Source organism: Acomys russatus, chromosome 1, assembly GCF_903995435.1.
Source record: "Acomys russatus chromosome 1, mAcoRus1.1, whole genome shotgun sequence".
NCBI lineage: Eukaryota > Metazoa > Chordata > Mammalia > Rodentia > Muridae > Acomys > Acomys russatus.
The window spans coordinates 21,994,174-22,016,874 of NC_067137.1; the positions used below are offsets into that span (position 1 = coordinate 21,994,174).

General features: G+C 42.0%; 1 protein-coding gene and 3 non-coding genes across 4 annotated transcripts in view; all 4 read right to left on the reverse strand.

The window, feature by feature from the left end:
• Positions 1-22,701, reverse strand: part of Wdr43 (WD repeat domain 43) — a 41,393-nt gene that overhangs the window by 12,896 nt on the left and 5,796 nt on the right. The window contains exons 2-11 of the mRNA XM_051170161.1: positions 21,612-21,749; positions 18,690-18,811; positions 14,777-14,897; positions 12,305-12,441; positions 10,463-10,565; positions 7,565-7,629; positions 5,638-5,809; positions 4,194-4,280; positions 3,142-3,273; positions 1,656-1,787 (exon numbers count right to left, since the gene is read on the reverse strand). Of these exons, the coding sequence (XP_051026118.1) occupies positions 1,656-1,787; positions 3,142-3,273; positions 4,194-4,280; positions 5,638-5,809; positions 7,565-7,629; positions 10,463-10,565; positions 12,305-12,441; positions 14,777-14,897; positions 18,690-18,811; positions 21,612-21,749 (1,209 nt within the window). The remainder of the gene's footprint in view (positions 1-1,655; positions 1,788-3,141; positions 3,274-4,193; positions 4,281-5,637; positions 5,810-7,564; positions 7,630-10,462; positions 10,566-12,304; positions 12,442-14,776; positions 14,898-18,689; positions 18,812-21,611; positions 21,750-22,701) is intronic.
• LOC127197297 (small nucleolar RNA SNORD53/SNORD92) lies at positions 2,897-2,975 on the reverse strand. Its single transcript, XR_007831644.1, has one exon. It is a non-coding gene; the product is annotated as a small nucleolar RNA SNORD53/SNORD92 (small nucleolar RNA).
• On the reverse strand, positions 3,602-3,679 carry LOC127197283 (small nucleolar RNA SNORD53/SNORD92). Its single transcript, XR_007831640.1, has one exon. It is a non-coding gene; the product is annotated as a small nucleolar RNA SNORD53/SNORD92 (small nucleolar RNA).
• On the reverse strand, positions 12,931-13,015 carry LOC127197301 (small nucleolar RNA SNORD53/SNORD92). The gene has a single exon (XR_007831645.1). It is a non-coding gene; the product is annotated as a small nucleolar RNA SNORD53/SNORD92 (small nucleolar RNA).

Here is a 22,701-nt window from a genome sequence, read left to right on the forward strand (position 1 = left end):
CAAACTCACAGGGATCCACCTGCCTCTGCCTCCCTAGTGCTGGGATTAAAGGCCTGCACCACCTCGCTCGACTCTAACACTGTCTTTTAGTTGGTCTCCTGAAATAGGCTCTTGCTATGGCACAAGCAGGCTAGCTTGAAGCACACAATCCTCCTGTCTCATCCTCATATATGCACTATTATACCTTACTACCATTGTCATTTTTATGAGACATCATCTCTCTATGTAGCCCTGGTTATCCTCGGCTACACAGACCATGCTGGCCTTGCTCTTTGCCTTGCCTCAACTGCTGAGATTAACAGAGGGCCTCAACAACCCAGCATCTAACGTGTCTTCAAGGGTACAAGTTGCTGGTTCTAAGTGTCCAAATGACCGTGTATTCCTTTACCCTATGATTTCAATAGGTATACTTGCTTCAAATATAATAATAAAACAAATACAATTTTAAAGTACTATTAACTTTTTAGGTATGATAATAGATTGTGACTCATCTTTTAAAAGAGTTTTTAAGATAAATAGGCCGGTCTATAGATGAACCAATGTTTGATCATTTCTAAGTTTTACTCCACCTGCAAAAGCATGTGAGCAGAAAAATTATCATATGATGAACAGGCAAGCATTTGTGGGGAGCTTTCAAAACTAACAGATGGGCTCCTGGTGATCTACTGTACTGTTCTAGAGCATGGTTCATCTACTGAGGAAGGTTTCCAAGCATGTTCACCTAAGTGCTGATGGCAGGCAGATGCACTCTGTTTCAAAGATACGTCAAAAGGTGTTCTGTACAGATTACCTTTCATCAAATTTGCCTAGGCTTCCAAGTCACATTACACTAAAATTCACCTAAAACTCATCATCACAAACTATTTGGAAAGTAGAGGATTTTAGACTTGCTGGCTTCCACTCTTTATACACGTTACTTTAGACAGATGAAATAATCACATTGAAATAAAATGAAAGTCAGAGACAGCATTCACAGGTAACAAATTTAAGGTCAGCTAAACTAAATCAGTCATGAAGAAATGATTCAACAAATGAAAATTGCATTAATCTGATCAGGCAGCACTTTTCCAATTTTTCTGTGTAGACTACTGTCAAACTGAATTTAAGAGCCAAACTGAGTAGCTTCCTACAAGCAGTCACCAACTTACAGATATTATTAATGCTTCCTTCAGTTTCTACAACTGCACGATAATATCACCACCAACCCTCTTGAATCTCCCCCAGGGAACTCCTACCCATTGCCAAGGTTCCACCTCATTGCCCCCTCTCACGGCCAGGGGAAATAAGTTTCTGGAATCCAGAGTAAAAACTCAGGAACGCATTTTCCTACAGAAAAAAATATAAATTGTGATCTAGAATGCTGAGTGCTACAGTTCAGCTGCACTTCATACGGCTTTTGTAAACTAAAGCCTAAAGAACCCAACAATTCAAAATAGCATTTCTATGAGAAAATGCATTCCAGGTTCAAGAGATTTAACATACTCCTCCCATGGTAGGTTGGTGACTGTCCATATATTATCACCAAGCATAACATCTGACTAACTCCACAAAAAATTATGTTACATGTTGCTATAAGATGTGACTACTCATTCTGAGAGTACAGGCTCAATAGCTTCTACTTTCTCAATTCATTGAAAATCTACTGCAATACTTACGTTTAACATTTCAAAATCATTGCTTTCTAGGCCCTGCGTGAGAAGAACCGGAAAGCTGTTTGTCTGCAGAAGGTCGTCCTTCCTTCCTTTTCTGTCTAGATCCATGGCGCCAAGGCGCTCCTCGATGCTAGCCTACAGAATGGAAACATAGCTAAGTTAGCCAGGCAGGGAGTGGGGGGTGGGGTGCAAACAAGCTCAAATTTATACCCCAGACACAGAAGTTTATTCTCATCACCTCAGTAGTACTGTGGAAGAAATGTGAAAAGAGCTGCAAATCAAGTTCCCATAAGTTCCCACAGTCTAGCAAAAAACCAAACACCTAAGAGGCACACTGGAGACTGAAGAAATGGCTCAAAAGTACAGAGAACATTGGCCGCTCCACTAGAGGACCACAGCACACACTAGGCAGCTCACAACTATCATTGGAACCGGAGTTCAAAGGACTTGATGCCGTCCTCTGGCCTCTACAGGCACTGCATGTACATAGTACACAGACATACATGTAAACAAAATGCCCATACACTTAACATGTTTAAAGTTTTTTTTAACTTTTTTTTTTTTTCTTTTTAAGAGAGACACATAGCCAGGTATGGTGGCACACACTTTTAATTGCAGTACTCGAGTAACAGAGGCAAACGGACCTCTGTGATTGAGTTCAAGGGCAGTCTGGTCTACAAAATGAGTCCAGGATAGCTGCGGCAGAGAAACACTGTCTCAAAAACAAAACAAAAAAACAAAAACAAAAACAGGAAGGGCACATTCCCCCTGGTCCCCTTTAACCATATAACCATATAAATCACAAGTTTCTCTCTGGGAAGTTTTTTTTTTAAACTAAAGGACCTGGAATCTTATTAACCCACAAGCAAAGCTATCAGCACACCAGTTTTCCCTAACACGGCTATCCCTGGCCATCAACTAAGATTTGTCAAGAATATATAGTTGGGCTGGCAAGATGGCTCAGACAGGTAAAGGAACCTGCCACCAAGCCCACCAACCTTTAGTTCCCAGAACCCACAAGGTGAATGAAACTATCAATTATGCCAGTTGTCCTCAACTTCCACACACATGACAGGCAGGGCACACATGTAACATATACACATGTGCAAAAGCAGGCACACAAACACCAACAATGTAATAAAAAAATTTTTTAACACCAAAAACTTACAAAATTTTTTTAATGCCAAAGTTTATAATCCCTGTAAATGACTATGACCATCATTTTACAAGACCAGCTGGCAGGGTTGCTCAGACAGCCAAGAGAAAAGGAGGCATCATGGGAACTCAGCAGCATGCGAAACCCAATCAAAGTCATCACAGCAGACCCAGACTTAATCTATTCAATTTTATCTAGTCAGCAATTAAGAAATGACAAAGTCTAGTTTTAGTCAAGACTGGAAAACAGCAGTAAGCTCTGCAGGCTTTGGAACAACCAGCTCTAGCTCTACCCACTACTTTCTAAGCTTCGAACCAAGTACGTGGTCATTACCTCATTGCTGCCCAATTTCCTCTTGTTCTCCACCTCCATGGGCTGTGAGGGTGGAGGCTTGATCGGTGCCTGATGTCCAGGAATCCCAGGCACCAGAACTTTTGCTTCAGAACTCATCACTGGTGTTTTCACCTATCACGCACAGCATCAGGGTGTGAGGAAGATGTGACTTAGTTCTTGTGCATCCTACTATAGAAAGCAAGCAGCTCTCCAAAGGCTTTCCCATCAGACAGTACAATACAGTGTACTCACCATGACAGGAATTCAAGCCAAACTGTTAACTGGATGTTGGCAAATAAACTTAAAATACTGGTTAAAAGCTCGTGGCTTTCAAGTTATAATATCTCATTAAGAGTATAAACCAAGAAAAATAAAGCCTACCAAATATATAAGGTTGTGTGATTTTTTAAATGTTCAAGTTACACATTTGACAACCTCCCAAATGAAATCTTTACCAACCATGCTCAGACAGCCAAGAGAAAGGTGTCATCTCTGAAACTCAGCCAGACGCGAAACCATGTGGATATCATCATAGCATGAGCTGGCTTCCCTTTCTATTTCATCACAAACAAGGCATCTACCTGTCAACAGCAAATTATACTGAAGACAGAATGAACAATGACAGTCCAGGTGGCAATGAACTCCAGCTCTATGGTGGCTTGCTTTTATCCTGAAATACAACACTATGCTAAACAAAGTTCTGAGACTGAGAGGCAATACTGCAATCTGTTACTAGCACTCACTCCTACATAGTGCCCTGTCCAGATCATTATGCACCACTAGCACAGAGGTGCAGTCTCCCATTGCTGAGACAAGAGCATGAAGGGCCGAGCATTAGAGAATGAAGAGGAGCCAGGCGTGCTAGTACACACACCTCTAGCCAGCACCGACGCTGAAGAATGGCGAGTTTCAATCTAGGCTAAATAGCAAAACTGTATCTCCAGAGACAGGAGAAAAAATAAATGAAATCAATCTAAAATGGTACTATATATTCAACTCAATTTAACCAAATCTATTGTTCGTAACATCAAACTTATAATGAATATACTCACCTTGGTTATAGCAGTTTCTACTGTTGGAGCCCAGCAATTTGAAGTGTCTCTTTCCAAACATATATGAGTATCTTTGGAGTTCAAAGCCTGGAAATGGTTTTTCAAAGGGAAATCAGGAGGGAGGGAAGAGAAAAGATTGTCAACCAAAGCAACACCCAATGACACGAAAACAAGTGACGACGTTTTCATGAAGTATGCCACCTGCTAGTTACAATCACCACTCAGACCTATAGTAGCTGAGGAGACTGCACAAACTGAAGGCACTGTCACAGTGCACTTCTTTGTCTATGGACCACTTGCATTTTTCACTTAAGTTTTAAAAAGCCAACAGATAGTTCTCATTTATAGAAAAAGATATGGGGCCCAACATCCTTATAAATAAAAACCAGACAAAACTCACGCATCCTACCCTAAGTTTCTCCAAGCAAGTTCTTTCTACAAGCAAGTTGGGCAGCACTGTTTACTAACAAGCTGCCCTGAGAGGGATCCGTGTATCCAGACAGGAAGCTCAATAAGACAGGAGCCACATATTTAATTAAGTCCCCCAAAAGTCTTTGTAACTCAATATGCCTAGAAGCTGATAGCCAGCAGACGGGTTTCTAGCTGCATCTTTTTCTCCTTGTTTAAGTAAATGTTGTGTGTGCAATCAATTCTCCAAAGTAATTCTTAGAATTGACAGACACCTGAAATTCCAGTACCCAAGAGGCTGAAGCAACAGAGCCACTTACACTTCCACAGCTAGCCAGGGCTACCTAGTAAGAGCCTGTGTCAGTGGCACAAAGCTTGTCTAGCATGAATGATGCTGAGTTTAATCCCTAGCACTGTAAAGAAGAAAGAAGAATAGTCTTTAAACTCAAGAGAGCATTATAAAACCAAACTTAAGCACTTACTGGCCATGACTAAGATTTTCAAACCTTTTAAAGAAAATTCTGTGTGGTGGTATATGCCTTTAATCCCAGGACACAGAGGCAGGCAGAGCTCTAAATTTGAGGACAAGACTAGTCTACAAAGAGAGTCCCCGTACAGCAAGAGCTACACAGAGAAACCCTGTCTCACACAAAACAAAAGTCAGGGCACTTCCCATTATATGTCCAATTAGAGAATACAATGGGTGCCGCCACTAAGGGGTATTAGTAAGAAGTGCATTTTATGTAACTGAGCAAACACTCATACTCATGCCGACCAAAACCAACAGTAACAATCATCCAGAAGAAACATGAAACGAACCCACTAGTTCAAAGCAAGTTACATACATTGGAAACATCAGATTTCTAAGACAAAATACCAAAAGGAAAGAAGAGATGACACTATCTGTTGGGTGAAGAAAAAGAAAAGACTTCTCACAAATGAAAACACAATGTTTATTTCCTCTAAGTATTCCAATGAGGAGCCAACTGCCCCTTTTAAAATCTGAACTGTTGTGTCCAAAGTAGCATCTACTTACCACTCGCTCAATGGTAGGCTGAAACCAGCTGCCATATACAAGGAATAAGGATGTTTTGTCTAAGCAAAAGCCAGCTGCTAGAATAGGGATGGGTTTTGGTGTTGATTTCTTGCCCTTTCCAGGTGTTGCGATCTGAATTGTGCAACTTGAAGTCAAAGGCTTTTTGCAGTGTCTAGGAACAAAGGGAAGGTAAGATTAGACGATCACGTAACAAAACAAGATCCTCCTCATCTCCACAGTACCATCACTAGTGGCCAGAAAGGCCCAAGTCTCTTCCAAGACTTCATATGTCCCTACCAACACCAGCCCTCAAAACTCTTACGCCCCTGTGCCATATTGTCAGGCACCATATGATCTCACACTGCCCTGAGAGGCTCTCACTGTCAGGCCTCATACACATACCCTGTCCCAGCTAGTCCCATCTCCATTACTCTCAACCATCTAGGGCTCACAAACACCTCTGGTATCCAGTTAGGAACTGGCCCCACCCCCCGGGTCTTCTCCATGGACACTGTCTTATTCTGGCTCCTTTGTGCGCCCTGAGTGGTAGCTACTTCTCACCCACACTGCTTATACTAGAGGCTTAAATGTGATTTTGTTCTCCACTAATACTGATATCAATCTCTCCTGTCGCCCCAAAAACCTTCAAACTGTCTGCAAGGCCAACAACTTCTCCATCTTTTGGATCGATCACTGGCACGTCATTCTTCAAGAGTTCACTGGCTCACTACCATCTCTTGCCCACTTTACCTGATCAACTGTTTTCTGGGGTTTTCTATCCAATACTTGAGTTGCAGATCTTCTCAAACTCTGGTCTCCTGATTTTTGACTCAAAGATGTAGGTCCTTTATTGCATCCCAATCAACTCCCTTTTAGTATCCTGACTCCATAATCATCAACCAGGACTGTGCATCTATTTTGTCCTTTATCTCTCTTTAAGCTATTTTCTTTTCTTTTAGTTATTTTTCTTTTTCTTTAAGCTATTTTCAACAGCTTGGACAAAAGAACTCTCACGAACCTTCTTAGGTCATGAATCTTCTGCCTAAAACTCTTCAAGGGAGGCTAGAGATCGCTTAGCGGTTAAGAGCACTGACTACTCTTAAAAGACTCAGGTTTGATTCACAGTACCCACGTGGCAACTCAAAAGTTCCAGGGGATCCAACATCTTCTTCTGGCCTCCACATACACCAGGCATGCAAGTGATATGCATATATACATTGAGGCAAACACCCATATACATAAAATAATTCAAACAAAACAAACAAGAAAACTTCAACAGCCTGCCTGAGCCAAGGAGGAATGTGGAAATCCCCACCAGGCCTAATCCAAACTGAGAAAGCACATGCTACTATGTAAAGTGCTACACAGGGAAATATTAATGTTCTCTAAGAGTTAAATGGAAGGAGACTCAAAATTCCTGGGCTTTTTCCTCCCTTCTTGGTATGCTAGAGACCAATCCCTGGTGTTGTGTATCCTAGCCAAGATCATGACACAGCTACATCTCTTAGGTTCCAGAATGTTGTATGGTAAGTGCACGCTTCTTTCCTGACTCTACCTACTCCTCGGTATCAGGAAAACAACACAGGGACACTTCGCTGAGTGACATACACACAAAGGCAAATAAACTACCACGGAAGACAAAATGAGGCACAAGCAAGTCCCTCCAACTAAGTAGCCTCCTTTCCAAACTATTACTATTATCAACATACACTATACTTCATAAAAAGCCATGCTCCAACCACAAAGAAATGACATGACTTATGACCCCCAAAACTTGAGTTCTTCACATACTTCTGTGGGTAACAATCAAGAGTGCTTTCATAACCATCTATGGAACAAGCACAGATACAGTGCAAAGAATGAGGTAGGATTACAACAGAAAGGAACACAGACACAAGCATTTCAGATTTAAGAACTTCTCACTTACCCATTTAATATGTGTTCAAAAAGATGGACTTGGCCGTCTCTGCAAACAACAGCTAACTTGACAGGCTAAAAGGAAACCGTGACTGATTAAGTCTAGTCAATTATATACCCAGTCTTCAGTTTAGCTCATAACTAAACTCTTGCCCCCACTTTCTCAGTAACCAGAATAATAAAAACAGTAACAAATTAAAAATCAGTACTTAAGGCCAGATAGATGGCTCAGCCAATAGGTAAAGACAACAACCTCAGTTTGACCAACCCAGAATCTATACAAAATGGGGAAAACTGACTACAAAACTTGTCCTCTGACCACACATACTCACACAGTGGTGGAGGGGGATGATGGCCAGGCTGAGGTACAGTCTCTCTATATGGTCCTGGCCATCCCAGAATTATGTAGACCAGGCTGGCCTTGAGCTCAGAGATCTACCTGCCTCTGACTCCAAAGTGCTGAGATTAAAAGGACTGTACCACCACACCAGCTTGACACAATTAAAAAAAAAAAAAAAAATCTTATCTCTGACAAAGTAATTGCTGTTCTTGTCAAGACTGTTAAATAATGTTTAGGCCAAGAAGTTGGCAAAAGCACAAGGCAGCCTCCAAGGTAAACAAGAAAGAGAATGTCTGGATGGACGGAATGCCCCAGTCACAGCAGGTAGGACTGATGAAAACAGTAATTCCCATCCATGAAGGAAGAGGAGGGGCCTCTATGTCTTCTCACTCATGAAGGAGGGGGACTCGTGTCTTGATTCCCTCTGTCAGCTCCTACAACCTCAAGGTCTGGTGGCTCCCAGCCATTATATTTTTGCTATCAGCTTCCTGTGCTGAGAACTAAACTTAAATTCTGAAGCCCCCACCCCCCACCCCTGAGACAGGGTTTCTCTGTGTAGCCTTCGCTGTCCTGAACTTGCATTGTAGACCAGTCTGGTCTTGAACTCACGAGGATCCGCCTGCCTCTGCCTCCCGAGTGCTGGGATTAAAGGCGTGTACCACCACCGCCCGGCAATTCTGAAGCTTCTTGAGGAAAGCTTTCTTAGCACTTACCATTTTCAACATCTTGCCATTTTTACCCTAAGTTATGTCTAGTGTGAGAATTCAAAGACTGGCCAACACACTAGAAAACACTAAACCCAAGCAGCATGGCATCAAGAAGGCATGGAAAGCTTTCAGGACTAGACCTAAGGAAAGCCCTCCTAAAGAAACACTAGTTTCTTTGAAGAGAAGAGTCAGAGGAGGACCATCCCCACATCACCGTATTTAATACTTCTCTTTTTCCACAAGCCCTAACATCTACCACAACTATTGGTAACTAAGCAGGGTTGTCTAAGATCAGAAGCATGTTTAATTAAAAATTACTAAATAAAATTTAGGTCAGAAATGAGACTTTGGGTTTTTTTTTTAAGATTTTATTTATTTATTTAATGTATGAGTGCTCTGTCTGCATGTACACCTAAGTTTAGTCCTAGCAACCACATAAAGGCCAGGCGTAAGGACCTGAGTTCAGTCCTAGCACACGCATAAAAACCTGATAGGTGGTGTGGGCTTTGTAACACCAAGACTAGAGAGGAAAAGGCAAAAAGGGGAGGGGGGGGGGGAAGACCCCTGTGGCTCACCAGCAGGCCAGCCAGCTAACCTAATTACCTAGCTTACACTTGCTGCTCCTCCCTAACACCCACATTTAGATGGTTGAAATAGCATTAAGGTTAGATATGAGGTGTGGGCTAGAGATGGCTCAGGTGGTACAGTGCTTGCTGGGATGAATGGAGTCCTGGGTTCAATCCTAACCCTCATGAACCAGACATGTGCTATACATCTGTAATCCTGGCACTTAGAAGTAGAGACAGAAGGATGAGATGCCCAAGATCATTATTGCTGGCTACATAGTGAGCTGAAGGACTTCCTGGGATAACATGAGACCCTACCTCAAGAAAAACAAAAATCAACAATAAGGTTATGATGATAATTTTGTTTTGTTTTGTTTTTCAAGACAGGGTTTCTCTGTGTTAACCTTGGCTATCCTGGACTTGCTTTGTACACCAGGCTAGCCTCGAATTCAGAGATCTGCCTGTCTACCTTGATGAGTGCTTGGACTACAGGCGTGCAGCACCATGCCCAGCTGACAACGACAATTTAATTGGGCATTCTGGTACATGCCTATAATCCTAGAGCTCAGGAGACTGAGGCAAGAGATTTCCATGAATTCAAGGCCAGTCCAAGATACACAACAAGTATCGGGCTAAGCAGGAACTATACTGCATGATTGTATCTCAGGGCTAGAGCAATGGCTTAGGACAAGAATTTGAAGACCTGAATTAAAATCCCCAGAATGAATGAATGAATGAAAAAATATATATATAAATAATGAGGCACGGTCACACGCACACATGTAACCCTAGCACTGGGGTAGGAAGGGAGCAAACAGGAGGACCCCAGTATCTTGCTTACCACCACTCTAGCTCCAAGCTCAGTGGGAAACTCCACCCCAAGGATTAAAGAAGAATGACTGACAGAACAGGATACCCAGTGTCCCTATGTGGTTCCACATGTACATGGGGGGCACGTGTTCCTGCAGATACACAAGCACTTACACCACCATCCCATCCCACACAAAAAGTCAAAAGAAATTCAGTGCCTTAAAGGGAAAACACATTATATGGGGTGTGCATGCATGCGGGGACTGGAGGTGTTACTTCCCCTCTTCATTATTATTAAGGCAGAGTCTCCTGTTGAATCTCTTCCCAAATACTAGGACTACAGAGAGCTATCACACCTGTACAGCTTTGATATTGGTTCTGGGGAGCCCATATAGCCAACACGCTATCCAATGAGCCAGCCATCTCTTCATTAGTGTAACTTTTATAGTACCTCAAAACAATTCTCACACCATCAAGCCACTTACCTCTTCTTTGTTTTCTGACAAAGTCAAGTCAATATAGACAGGTTCATCTGTAACTGTAAAAGACATCACTGCATTCTTCTCTTTGTTTTCTGACCGGACCTGCCTAGATAACAAACACAGCCACGAGGTAAGAACTATGTGGGTCTATGCACCTAGTGCATGCCTGCTGCCCACACAACACAGAAGAAAGAGGGTGCCAGGTTCTCAGGAACTAGAGCCACAAGCCTGGTAGCTCTGCAAAAACAGAAGATATTTCCTACCTGTGGAACCATCTCTCCAGCCCATAAAGATTTTATTTTATGCATCTAAATGTGTATATTTGTATGTGTGTTTGCATCACACCCAACTTTTTTTCTTTTAAAGGTTGTATTCACTTAAACATATTTATTTTGTTGTTTATGTTTTTTTCCAGACAGGGTTGCCCTGGCTGTTCTGAAACTTACTCTGTAAACCATGGCTGTGTATTCCTCCAGAGTCCTAGGATTAAAGGATTAACACCACAGCTCTTTAAATTGGTTTCTGGAGACCAAATGCTGGCCCTTATGTTTCCAGAACAAGAACTTATACACTGTCTCCAAAGACTCAGTCTGTACACTTTAAACTCTACATCAATAGAGCTAGGTACAAATTAAATGATAAAGAGTAAGTAACGTGATTTAAAATATATGCTTCAGGGTTGGAGTGATGGCTCAATGTTAACAGAACTTGCTGCTATTCCAGAGACTCTCAGTTAATTTGAAGCACCCATATGGTGGCTCACAACTGTCTAGAAGTACATTGCAAGGAAATCTAAAACTCTCTTCTAGCCTGAGGATGCTAGGTACATGGGTAACATATAGACCTATATGCAGGCAAAACACTCATACACATAAAATAAAATTAGAAAGAAAAATATGCGGGGCTGGAGAGGTGGCTTAACAGTTAAGAGCACTGGTTGCTCTTCCAGAGGACTGGGGTTCAATTCCCAGCACCCACATAGCAGTCTGTAACTCTAGTTCCAAGGTATCTGACACCCTCACACAGACATGCATGCTGGCAAACCACCAGTGCATATAAAATTTAAAAAAGAAAAAAAAGAGGAAATTATGCCAGGCATGGTGGCACACGCTTGTAATCCCAGCACTTAGGGAGGCAGAGCCAGGTGGATCTCTGTGAGTTCTAGGCCAGCCTGGTCTACAAAGAGAGTCAAGGACAGCCAGGGCTCTGTAACAGAGAGATCCTGTCTCAAAAAAATATGCAGTAAATGCACCAACACTGCTTTAAAAATGTACTTATGGAAATTATAAAATTATTGTTTTTTCCCAAGACAGGGATTCTCTACGTATGTAGCCTTGGCTGTCCTAGACTCACTTTGTAGACGAGGCTGGCCTCGAACTCACAGCAATCCGCCTGCCTCTGCCTCCTGAGTGCTGGGATTAAAGGTGTGTGCCACCGGGCCTGGCCCTAATTATTTTTTAAAAGGTTGAAATTATATAAAAAGCACTCTTAAATTCTTAAAAAGATCCATTCTAACTCAAACTTTTTCTAGCTCAATATAAGTTCAAAAATCAATACAATAAAATAAACAGGGGCTGGAGATATGGCTCAGAGGTTAAGAGCACTGACTGCTCTTCCACAGGTCCTGAGTTCAATTCCCAGTAACCACATGGTGGCTCACAGCCATCTATAATGAGATCTAATGCCCTCTTCTGGCCTGCAGATGTACATAAAGGCAAAGTACTATATACTTAATAAATCTTTAAAAAAAAAAAAATAAAACAAACATCATCTATTTTGACCCCTTAAGCTGTGACAGATTCTTACAAAGAAAGTCTGTCTCCTCACTCCAAAATTGCTACGTACCAAACATTAAGTAACCGGTCATGCACTGCTCCAGATAAGAAATAAAGACCTGTAATCCCATCAAAAGGCTGGCTCTCGTTGGGTCTGATGGTCGTGAACCTAAGTGATGAAACAGGAGTCGCATGCCCTGTGAATTGCTAGAGAAAGTGAGATCTGGTTTAGGAGACAGACTCAAACAATCAAAAAAAAAAAAAAAAAAAAAAAAAAAAAAAAAAAAAGCCCGTATGCATAAATAACAATGGTACCTATAGCAAAGGAACAGTTAAACATCATCTCAAGCAAAAGTCTACTTGTCTAGATTATAGATATAGACTAAAGTCTATAATCTTTTCCCTAAATATACCTGAACATTCAACTGAAATTAAGATGCCTTTTCTATTACTCTACCCCACAACCAGTTTCTCTCACTTCTAAAGTAAGACCTGGTTTAATTTTATCCCTTTTCCTCTTGTTGTTGGCTTGCCTCTCCCCCTCTCCTCCCCCCAACTTTCTTTTTAAAAAACAGGATCTTGCTGTGTAAGCCATATTGTCCTAGAACTATGTAGCTCGGGCTGGCTTCCACTTCCCAAGTATGAAATTAAAGGCACGCAGCACCATTCTGGACTCCATTCCACCCTGTCTAAACGGTGCTCAGACACAGCCAAGGAATTGTAGGTCCTCATGTTACTCTCAGTGAGTCGAAACCACAATTTTAAGGCATCATCATGGCACCATAAGTTCAACACCTCCTGAGTGCAACTTATTTAAAACTCCTGGTAACAAATCTCTGCAAAATGCTGGTTACATGCTAAAAAGCACAATTATATTATCGCATGAAGGTTTTCTACATCCAAATTTCACTTGCTGTAGTCATTTGAAAATGTATATGAGGGCTTGAGAGATGGCTCAGAGGTTGAGAGCACTGACTGCTCTTCCACAGGTCCTGAGTTCAATTCCCAGCAACCACATGGTGGCTCACAACCATCTACAATCCAATCTGATGCCCTCTTCTGTCCTGCAGGTGGACATGCAGGCAAAGCACTGCAGACATAATAAATAAATACATCTTTTAAAAGAAAGAAAATGGGGGCTGGAGGGATGGCTCAGTGGTTAAGAGCGCCGCCTGCTCTTCCAGAGGTCCTGAGTTCAATTCCCAGCAACCACATGGTGGCTCACAACCATCTATAATGTAATCTGATGCCCTCTTCTGCAGATAAAAGCACTCATATGCAATAAATAAATAAAATAAATAAAAGAAAGAAAATGTACATGAATGTGACTGAACTATTTAGTGTCAAAAAATCAGATTTGAAGCCAGGCGGTGGTGGCGCAGGCCTTTAATCTCAGCACTCGGGAGGCAGAGACAGGCACACTGCAGTGAGTTAGAGGCCAGTCTGGTCTACAAAGCGAGTCCAGGACAGGCAAGGTTACACAGAGAAACCCTGTCTCGAGGGGAAGGAAAAGAAGATGAAGAAGGAGGAGGAGGAAGAAGAGGAGGAGGAGGAAAAGAAGAAGAAATGTTTCCTATTAATTTTATTATTTATTGTTAGGAACATTTTTGCATGCGGGTGCACAAAGAGGCCAGAAGTGGATGTTAAATCCCCTAGAACCTCAACACAAGTGCTGAGAATTGAACCTGGATCCTCTGGAAGAGCAGCAAATGCTCCCAATCTCTAAGCCAACTCTCCAGTCCTAATTCTCTTATTAAAATAAATTACTTGGTACCTGGTAACTTTGTTTTATTTTATTTTTTCTGAAAAGATCTCTTGTAGGCCAAGCTGGTTTTGCTATACAGCCAAGGATGACCTAAGACTTCTGACCCTCTCCTGTTTCTGCCTTCTTTGTCACATGTGTACAGGCATGCATTACCATATAAGGCTTACTCAATGCTAGGGACTGTAGCCCAGGGGGGCCTCATGCATGATAAGCAAGAACTCTACCAACGGAGGCAAAATGTCAGCTCTGTTAATTCAGTTTACTCTATCTACAAATAAAGACCCTTGGTTTTCTGTCAGTTTGCTGACACTGAATCTTATCTTGTTATCTGAGCACCCCTTCTGCCTCCCTCTGTCAATGGGACTGCTGATCTGCACACTACCACATTACTACACTTGGGGAAGAACGCGTAGTCTGTGCATGCGTGTGCGTGTGTGTGTGTTGGTGGGATTGAACCCAAAGCCTTACACATGTGAGGCAAACCTTCTACTAATACTAATTAAGCTAGGCTCCATATTCCTTTTTTCTTCTTGGCAAGTGGCTGGGGGAGTGTCAAGAAAGGGTTTCTGTGTAGTGCTGGCTACCGTGGAACTCACTCTGCAGGCCAGGCTGGCCTTGAACTCAGAGCTCCACCTGCCTATGCCTCCCAAGTGCTGGGGTTAAAGGTGTGACCCCCACCACAACCACCACCGCCCAGCTTATTAGGATCCATATTCTTATGACTCCCATCTCTACATACTTGCTCTGTGATTTTTAGAAACAATGTGATAAACTCACTCTGTAGACTTCTTTGGTCTCCAAAACCCATAATTTGATTGTTCGACCAGCTGAAAGTAACATCTTTCCATCTGGGCTGATACACAGGGAACTGACGCTGCTATTGTCTCCTTTCCATTTGCTGAATTATGGAGAGAACCAAAATATCACAATGAATGGGGGAAATTAGCAGAAAATATCAAAAAATACTCCTTAAGGTACTGTACCAAGTGCGCTCACTACACCTTACATTAGGTTAGCAACTCCATAGACAGCACAAAAGCAAAGCCTCCCTGACAAGAGCAGACCTCTCTTAGGCAACCACAGACCCCTGACAGACCAGGAAATGAAAGGAGATGGATACTCTGTGACCATGAGGTAGACTGTGTTAATGCCCAGGACACTACTATGCTGGCTGAACTTCCCCAAGTTGATCCCCATAAATAGTTGTGTTGTCTCTGACGGGCTAGTCTTTAAATCCCTTGACAACACATGGTTTCTCTGTTATTTCTACCCTAGATCTAATCTATATGGATGAAGTCCTAGAAGAATGAGTCTAATTTACTGTACATAGTAATATTGTGATAAGCAATGGGGAACCTGGCTCTTCACATATCAAAATTACATTTTATAAATATTTAGAATATACTAATAGCTCCTTTGTATCAGTAAGAACTCAACATGAAAACAAAGGGTATAATAAACAGGCAATTCACAAGACAAATACTGTTGAAAAGCAGAAAACACTTTAACTCATTAGTAACCAGCTAACAAAGTAAAAAAACCCACTCCTTTAGCCTAGCATGGTGGTGCATGCCTTTAACCCCAGCACAGGGATTACAGTGAGTTCAAGGCCAACCTCGTCTACAAAGGCTACAGCCAAGGCTACACAGAAAAATGTCTCAAAAAAAAAAAAAAAAAAACAAAACAAAAAAACAAAAAACAAAACAAAACAAAAAAACAAAAACAAAAAAGCCCTTTATCTTTACTGGCTTCTAAATTTTTCTACCTTCTTATCAATTCCTATCATTTTAAGGCTCTTTTACAGTGCTTATTCATTATGTAATCACCAAGCTGATACATATTTAAAAGATATGCTGCAAAGGATGAGGAGACTGCTTCAGTAAATAAACTGCTTGCCAAGAGCACCAAGACCTGAGTTCAATCCCTAGTATCCATATTAAAATAATAATCTATTAATTAATTAAAAACAGCACTGGAGAGGCTAAGGCAAGAAGACCTTTGGAGCTTGCTGACCAACCAGTCTAGCCAAACTGACAAGTTCCCAGCGAGAGACCCTGTCTCAAAACAAAAAACACAACAAAATAAAAAAGATGGAGAGTGCCTGAAATAGACACTCTGAAAATGACCTCTGGCCTTTACATGCAGATGTATGCGCTGTCTCTCACTGGGAACTTGTCAATTTGGTGTGCCCCCCCCCCCCGCCCGCTTCTCTCTCTCTCTCGTGCACGCCTCACTGTTCCTCATACTGCCTAGAAACATGAGAGCCTTCCTGAATCTGTCCCCACAAGTAGATCATAATTCTAATGTCTACCCCCACCCCCACCAAGAACCACACCCAAAGAAATTGCAAATTCTTTTATTTTGTTTTTGGAGACAAGGTTTTTCTGTGTACTCCTTGCTGTGCTGGACTTGCTTTGTAGATCAGGTTGGCCTCAAACTCACAGAGACCCATCTGCCTCTGCCTCTCTGAGTGCTGGGATCAAAGGCCATGTGACACCCAGCTATGAAACTCTTCCGAGAGCTTTTCAGTATTAGATTTCCTACATACTATATACACACATACATAGTAGTTCTGTCTGCATAAGCTTAAAAGCACTAGAGTATGAATTTAATCGCGGCACTCAAGAGGCAGTCAGGCAGAGATGTGAGTTTGAGGTCTACACAGTAAATCCCTGAAGAGTCAAGAGCTATACAGAAAAGAACAACAAAAGCCAGGTAGTGGCGGTGCACACCTTTAATCCCAGCACTCGGAGGCAGAGGCAGGCAGATCTCTTTGTGTTTGAGGCCAGCCTGGTCTACAAAGTGAGTCTGGGACAGCCAAGGCTACACAGAGAAACCCTGTCTCGAAATAATAATAATAATAATAATAATAATAATAATAATAATAATAATAATAATAATAATAACAACAACAACAACAACAACAATAACAATAATAATAATAATAATAATAATAATAATAATAATAATAATAATAATAATAATAATAATAATAATAGTATTTTTTCACTTCTGACCTAATGCTCTTCTTCCACAAATTACCAATCAGCTGTGAGGACAGAATTAAAGACAGTGATTAGCAAGCAAAATCCCAGCACACATAAAGACACTTTTTCTCAGGAAGCTACAAAGTAGCATGTCTAAAAGGAAAGAGAAAGGGATTAGGGAAACAGGCTCTATCAAACAAGAGAATCAAGGCTAGTGGTTGCTCAGCAGACTAAAGAAGCTGAAAGTCCTTTGAGAAACACATAAAACTGATGAAACGATGTATCTTACCGCACCTGAGGGAGTTACACTACTGTAAGAAAACATGACAGAAGGCCAGGCATGGTGGAACACACCTGTAATCCCAACACCCAGGAGGCAGAGGGATCTCTGTGAGTTCAAGGCCAGCCTAGTCTATATAAGGAGTCCAGGACAGCCAGGGCTACAGAGAAACCTTGTCTTGAAAAATAACGAGGGGAGCCGGGCATGGTGGCGCACACCTTTAATCCCAGCACTCGGGAGGCAGAGGCAGGTGGATCGCTGTGAGTTCGAGGCCAGCCTGGTCTACAAAGTGAGTCCAGGATGGCCAAGGCTACACAGAGAAACCCTGTCTCGAAAAACAAAACAAACAAACAAAACAAAAGAAAAAAAAAAAAAAAAAAAAAAAAAAAAAAAAAACGAGGGGAGGGAAAAATAGATATGCATGAGACCAAGCAAAACCTTCAGCCAAGAAATATAAATCTGAAATTCTACAAGCCTCAGCTGTAACAGTAAGTCGTGTTGTTTAAAACAAAAAACAAAACAAAAAAACTGAAGCAAGTTAATATTTATAACGGGAGGAAGACACCAATTAGCAGAGGTTAAGAATGGTGCAGATAAAGATGGAAATTCAATTATTTTATGAGATAGCATAATTTAGCAGGAAAAGAGGTCAGGCTTTTATTGAGCCTATTTCTTAACTATGCAGCAGGGACACATGCAGGCTCATGAAGTCATGATTAAATACAGTAGCATGTCTAACATGCTAAACAGTTTCTTTATGAATGACACTGAACTCCCATCCAGAGTGCACGTACACTGCAAGCCCCACCCCAGACCACTGCTGTCAAGACTCTCCGCAGGTGTTTCTGGCCAGTCAGCAGCATCTTAAGTGTACAGGGCAAACCCTGACCTGCTCGCCTGCACCTTCAGCCCCAAACCTGTCCTTATATGTTAAACTCTCCTTGTGATCATGTATGCTGGATTTTTCTTGTATTTCACTTCAAGTTGTATGAAAGCTCCCAAACCACTTCTCTCTTTAGACCATAATCACTCCAACTAAAGGATATTTTTATCCTCTACCGTCTATTATCTACTGGTACACCCACCTCTAAATTAATTTACTCATTACCAAATTAATCTTTTACTTTCCTATCCTCTGGCCTTTGCCTAGACATATCTCTGCTTTCATTTGCCCATTCTTAAAAGGGCTTTTCCGCCGGGCATGGTGACCCAACGCCTTGTACATTTTTTCACTCTGTACCATTTATTTAGCTGCTTTCCCTTGACTCCGTTTCTCCTTAACCTTCTCTATTTCACTTTGATGTAGTAAAACCTGAAAACGCCCAATTTGACTGAAGTCCCTAGAGAACCGTCAACATAATCTTAGGCGTGTCTATATGAAGGTGCTGGGTCAGCCTGCACTCCCAGGCACGCTGGTACTCACCACTTCACTTTGCATGTCTGTGTGCTCCACTCCACAATATACTTATCATCTGAACAACTATATATGCAGTCATTGTCTTGATGCCACTGTATGCAATTGACTCTGTTTTCATGCCCACCACTCTACAGATTAAAAAAAGAAGAAGAAAAGTCTTACATAATAGTATGAATCCTGGAATTACCAAACATTTACCTCAAACCTTTGCTTTTATCCTTCATCTTATCTATGTTAGTATTCCAACATCAAAAGTGAGGTAAACCAGCTAGAGCTTAAATTTTCTGTTCCTCTGTAGAAAAAACCTACTTCTTTATCTTCAAAGGGTACTAGACTGAATGTCATTTGCTTTGGGCAGAAATGCCAGCACAAGATATATGAGCCATACTGGAAGGAACTAGTGGACTCAAACCATGGAGTCCAAAAATCAATGCCCCGCCCCCCCAATCCTGACAGAGTTTCTCTGTGTAGCCCTCTGGCTGTCTTGGAACTCTCTTTGTAGACCAGGCTTGGCCTCAAACTCAAGAGATCTGGGACTCAAGGTGTGCACCACCACACCGGGATGAGACACGGACAGGCCTAGAACTTGTTGTGCAGACAGAGATAGCGTTGAACTGCCTCTTCCTCCCAAACCACAGACATGTACCAAGGTCCAGCGGAAATCAACTTTTAAGATATTTAGTTGAAAATATCACATTCTCTTCCCCCCCCCCACACACACACACGCACAAAATCTGCAAACCAGCAATGGTGCTGGCTTCTCATCATAGCACTGGAAGTGCTGATGGGGTTTGAGGCCAGCCTGAGTTACACAGCAATGTACTATCTCAATAAAGAAATCAGCTGGGCGGTGGTGGTGCACGCCTTTAATTCCAGCACTTGGGAGGTAAAGGCAAGTGGATTTGTATGAGTTTGAGGCCAGCCTGGTCTACAGAGTGAGATCCACGACAGCCAGGGCTACACAGACACAGATAACACCATATGCTTTTATCTTTGTTAGTTTCCAAGTACAGAGGCAGAACCCACTTGGAGAGAAATAAACACATTCTTGCTATATGCCAAAATTGTATATCTTTATAATCGTTAATGTAGGCAGTTTTGGTGGTATGTGTACAGGCATATGAGGACAATTTCAAGTGACATTCCTCAGAAATTGTTGGGGTTTGTTTTGTTTAGTGGGGAGGCGCAGTTGAGACAGGGTTTCTCTGTATAGCCCTGGCTGGCCTCAAACTCACAGTGACCCACCTGCCTCTGCCTCCTGAGTGCTGGGATTGCTGGTGTGTGCCACCACACCCAGCAGAGAAACTGTTACTTTTCCTAGGCTGGAGCTTGCCAAGTAGGCTATGCTAGCTGGCCACCCAGCCCCGGAGAGTTGTATGTCTACGCCTTCCCAGGGCTGGAATTAAAAGCACACTCCACCATGGCCAAAGTTTTTAAACTTCATGTAGGTTCTGGAGACTAAATCCAGGTCCTCCTGCTACAAGGCAGAGATCTTAGCAACTAAGCTATCTCCCCACCCAGTGAAAACAATATCTAAAGGCAACTTTAAAGCCAGATCAATTTTTAAAGTGTTTTATACACACACACACACACACGTTTGTCTGCATGTGCACACAGAGACCCCTGGAGAACAGAAGAAAATCAGACATTTTTCATCCAAACGCTGGGGATTTTCTTGTTGCTGTTTACGTTGGTTTTTCAGGGTGGCAATAATGGTACAGAAACCCAGGTATTACCCTTTCACTAGTGATGATGACCAATAAGGAAGACTCTCAGAAATCATTAATTCTAAAACCCTAACTTCTTAACCATACTTATAAATTCAAGGGACTATACTGGGGGAGAGGGGTGCATTCTTTTGCAGTAGAAAAACTGGAAACTTCCAAATGTACCCAAGGGATTATCCAATTTAATGCTAATTTAGAACAGTCATTAGATTTCAGCTAGTTTTAGATAAGATGCAAACTGCTTATAACTTAATGAAAACGAAAATCAGAATACTATAAATAACCATATAGAAACCATGTTTTTTTTTTTTTAGTCTATGCATTAAGCGTAGAAATACAAAAACGAATAAATGGAGATCTCTCTTGGTGACAGAGATCCTTTTTCAATTTCATGTCATGTCTGTGGTAGATGCTAGTGAAAATGGAAAACCTACTGTCTGGTTCTTTCACACAGTAAGCACTCCTTTACTCGGACATCCATGCAGTGAAAAAGCACACTGTATCAGACAGAGCCAGAAACCAATTATGGCAGGGAAGTGACTTTCTTCCAGTGCCTGACCCACGCTTCTAACGCTTCTGCATTCTAGGATATTGGGCTGGGGATTTGCAACACACAATTCTGATTTGCAAGCTGGATTTACTGCCAATGTGTTCTGTGAGAAGACATGGCTAGAGGGAAAGACAGGGCCTTCTTTCTCCTGTCCTCTTGTTTGCATCACGCCAACAGTTGGCCTCACCAGTAGTTTATGAACTGAAGCCAACAGGCCATCTTCCTAACCCTGAAGGGACCAGCGTCATCCCCCCCTTCAGACATCAGGGAGCAGGAGCACTCTCTGACATGTGCATCCCAGGCCCATAGAGTCCCTGGCCCTCAAAGACAGTAGTGTTAACAAACTCGTCTCCTATGGTCTCAGGTTCAGCCACAACTACAAAGTGCCTCCCTTGTTTCCTCTAAGAGGGGGAGGTATCTTCCTGAAGCTGCTGTCTGTGCTGGCTTGTCAGAAGTTCTCTGGACTCTTAGCTCACACAAGTGAGCACTGCCTTCGATAGCTCTTAACAAACACTCTGCAGTTGTTTTAATGCAATGAGAGGGAAAACTGCTCCTTCATAGAGAGCTCATCAATATCTTCCAACACTGCTAATAGTCTTAATAATGAAGTTTCTGTCACATTTCTTATATAAAATACACAAACATACTTACTATTAGTTTACTGTGCAATTCTCCTTTTACTGTACTATACAATAAGATGCTACCAACTGCTGTGCCAAGAGCCAACAAGTCAACCTGGTCACTCGTTCCTATAACTTCTGATTTCCTTTTTTTCCTTTGATGACTTTCCTGGAGGAGTAAAGAAAAAGGTAAAAATAAGATTTTAACTTAGTACTTTAAATATATAACAAACATCACTAATACATAAACACCAGTGCCCATTAGGCCCCAAAGACACTTTTTAAAAGTTTCCTGGCGGGTTTCCACCCCCCTAGAAAGAGGTCAGGCTGCAACTGCCCCACTTCATATAGCACTCTCCTACCATACCCAACACTCCTTCTTCTCAGACACTTCTTCCCAGCAGGCAAGGGAAAGCTTCCCCTCCCCTACAAGAGATCCACACCAAGGGTCTATGAACCCATACATCCAGGCCCAAGCAACCAAACTTCTGTTTTCCTCAAGCTCTGTCTTCATCTTCAAGAAAATACAAGCGATTTTCTATTCACATACATTAATTTCAATCTGAGTCAACCAATAGTTCTGAATAGCAGCGTGACCAGGTGGCTAGTTAAGGGTTAATCTAGTACTTTGCTTCTGGGTTGCTGTTTTTGCTGACTTTGAAGACACAGTATCCACCTAGTGGGGAAATGCCATCCGCCTCCTTGTTTATTTCAAATGTGATATAACACAGCTCCTGTCTGGCCATCAAAAGTAACCAGTGAACCAGCTGTGGTATACCAAGGATCTAAGCTCCCAACACTCAGGAGGGAGAGGCCACTCTTGGCTACATGAGCGCCTGCCTCAAAATTCGAAAGAAAACAAAAGTTCATGATCTCAACTTAAGAACTTATAATGCTGCAATTTACGTTTTATTAGCTTTTCCTCCAATAATTTTAGAAGTATGTATGACCCCACATGTATGTGGCTAACATGGGTGCCTGGTACCCACAGAGACCAGAAGAGAGCATCATATCCCCAGGAACTTGAGGTTGGTTGACAGCTGCCACGTGAGTTCCAGGAACCTAACTCAGGTCTTCTAGAAGAGCAGTAAAGTGCTCTCATCAGCTGAGCCATCTCTCCA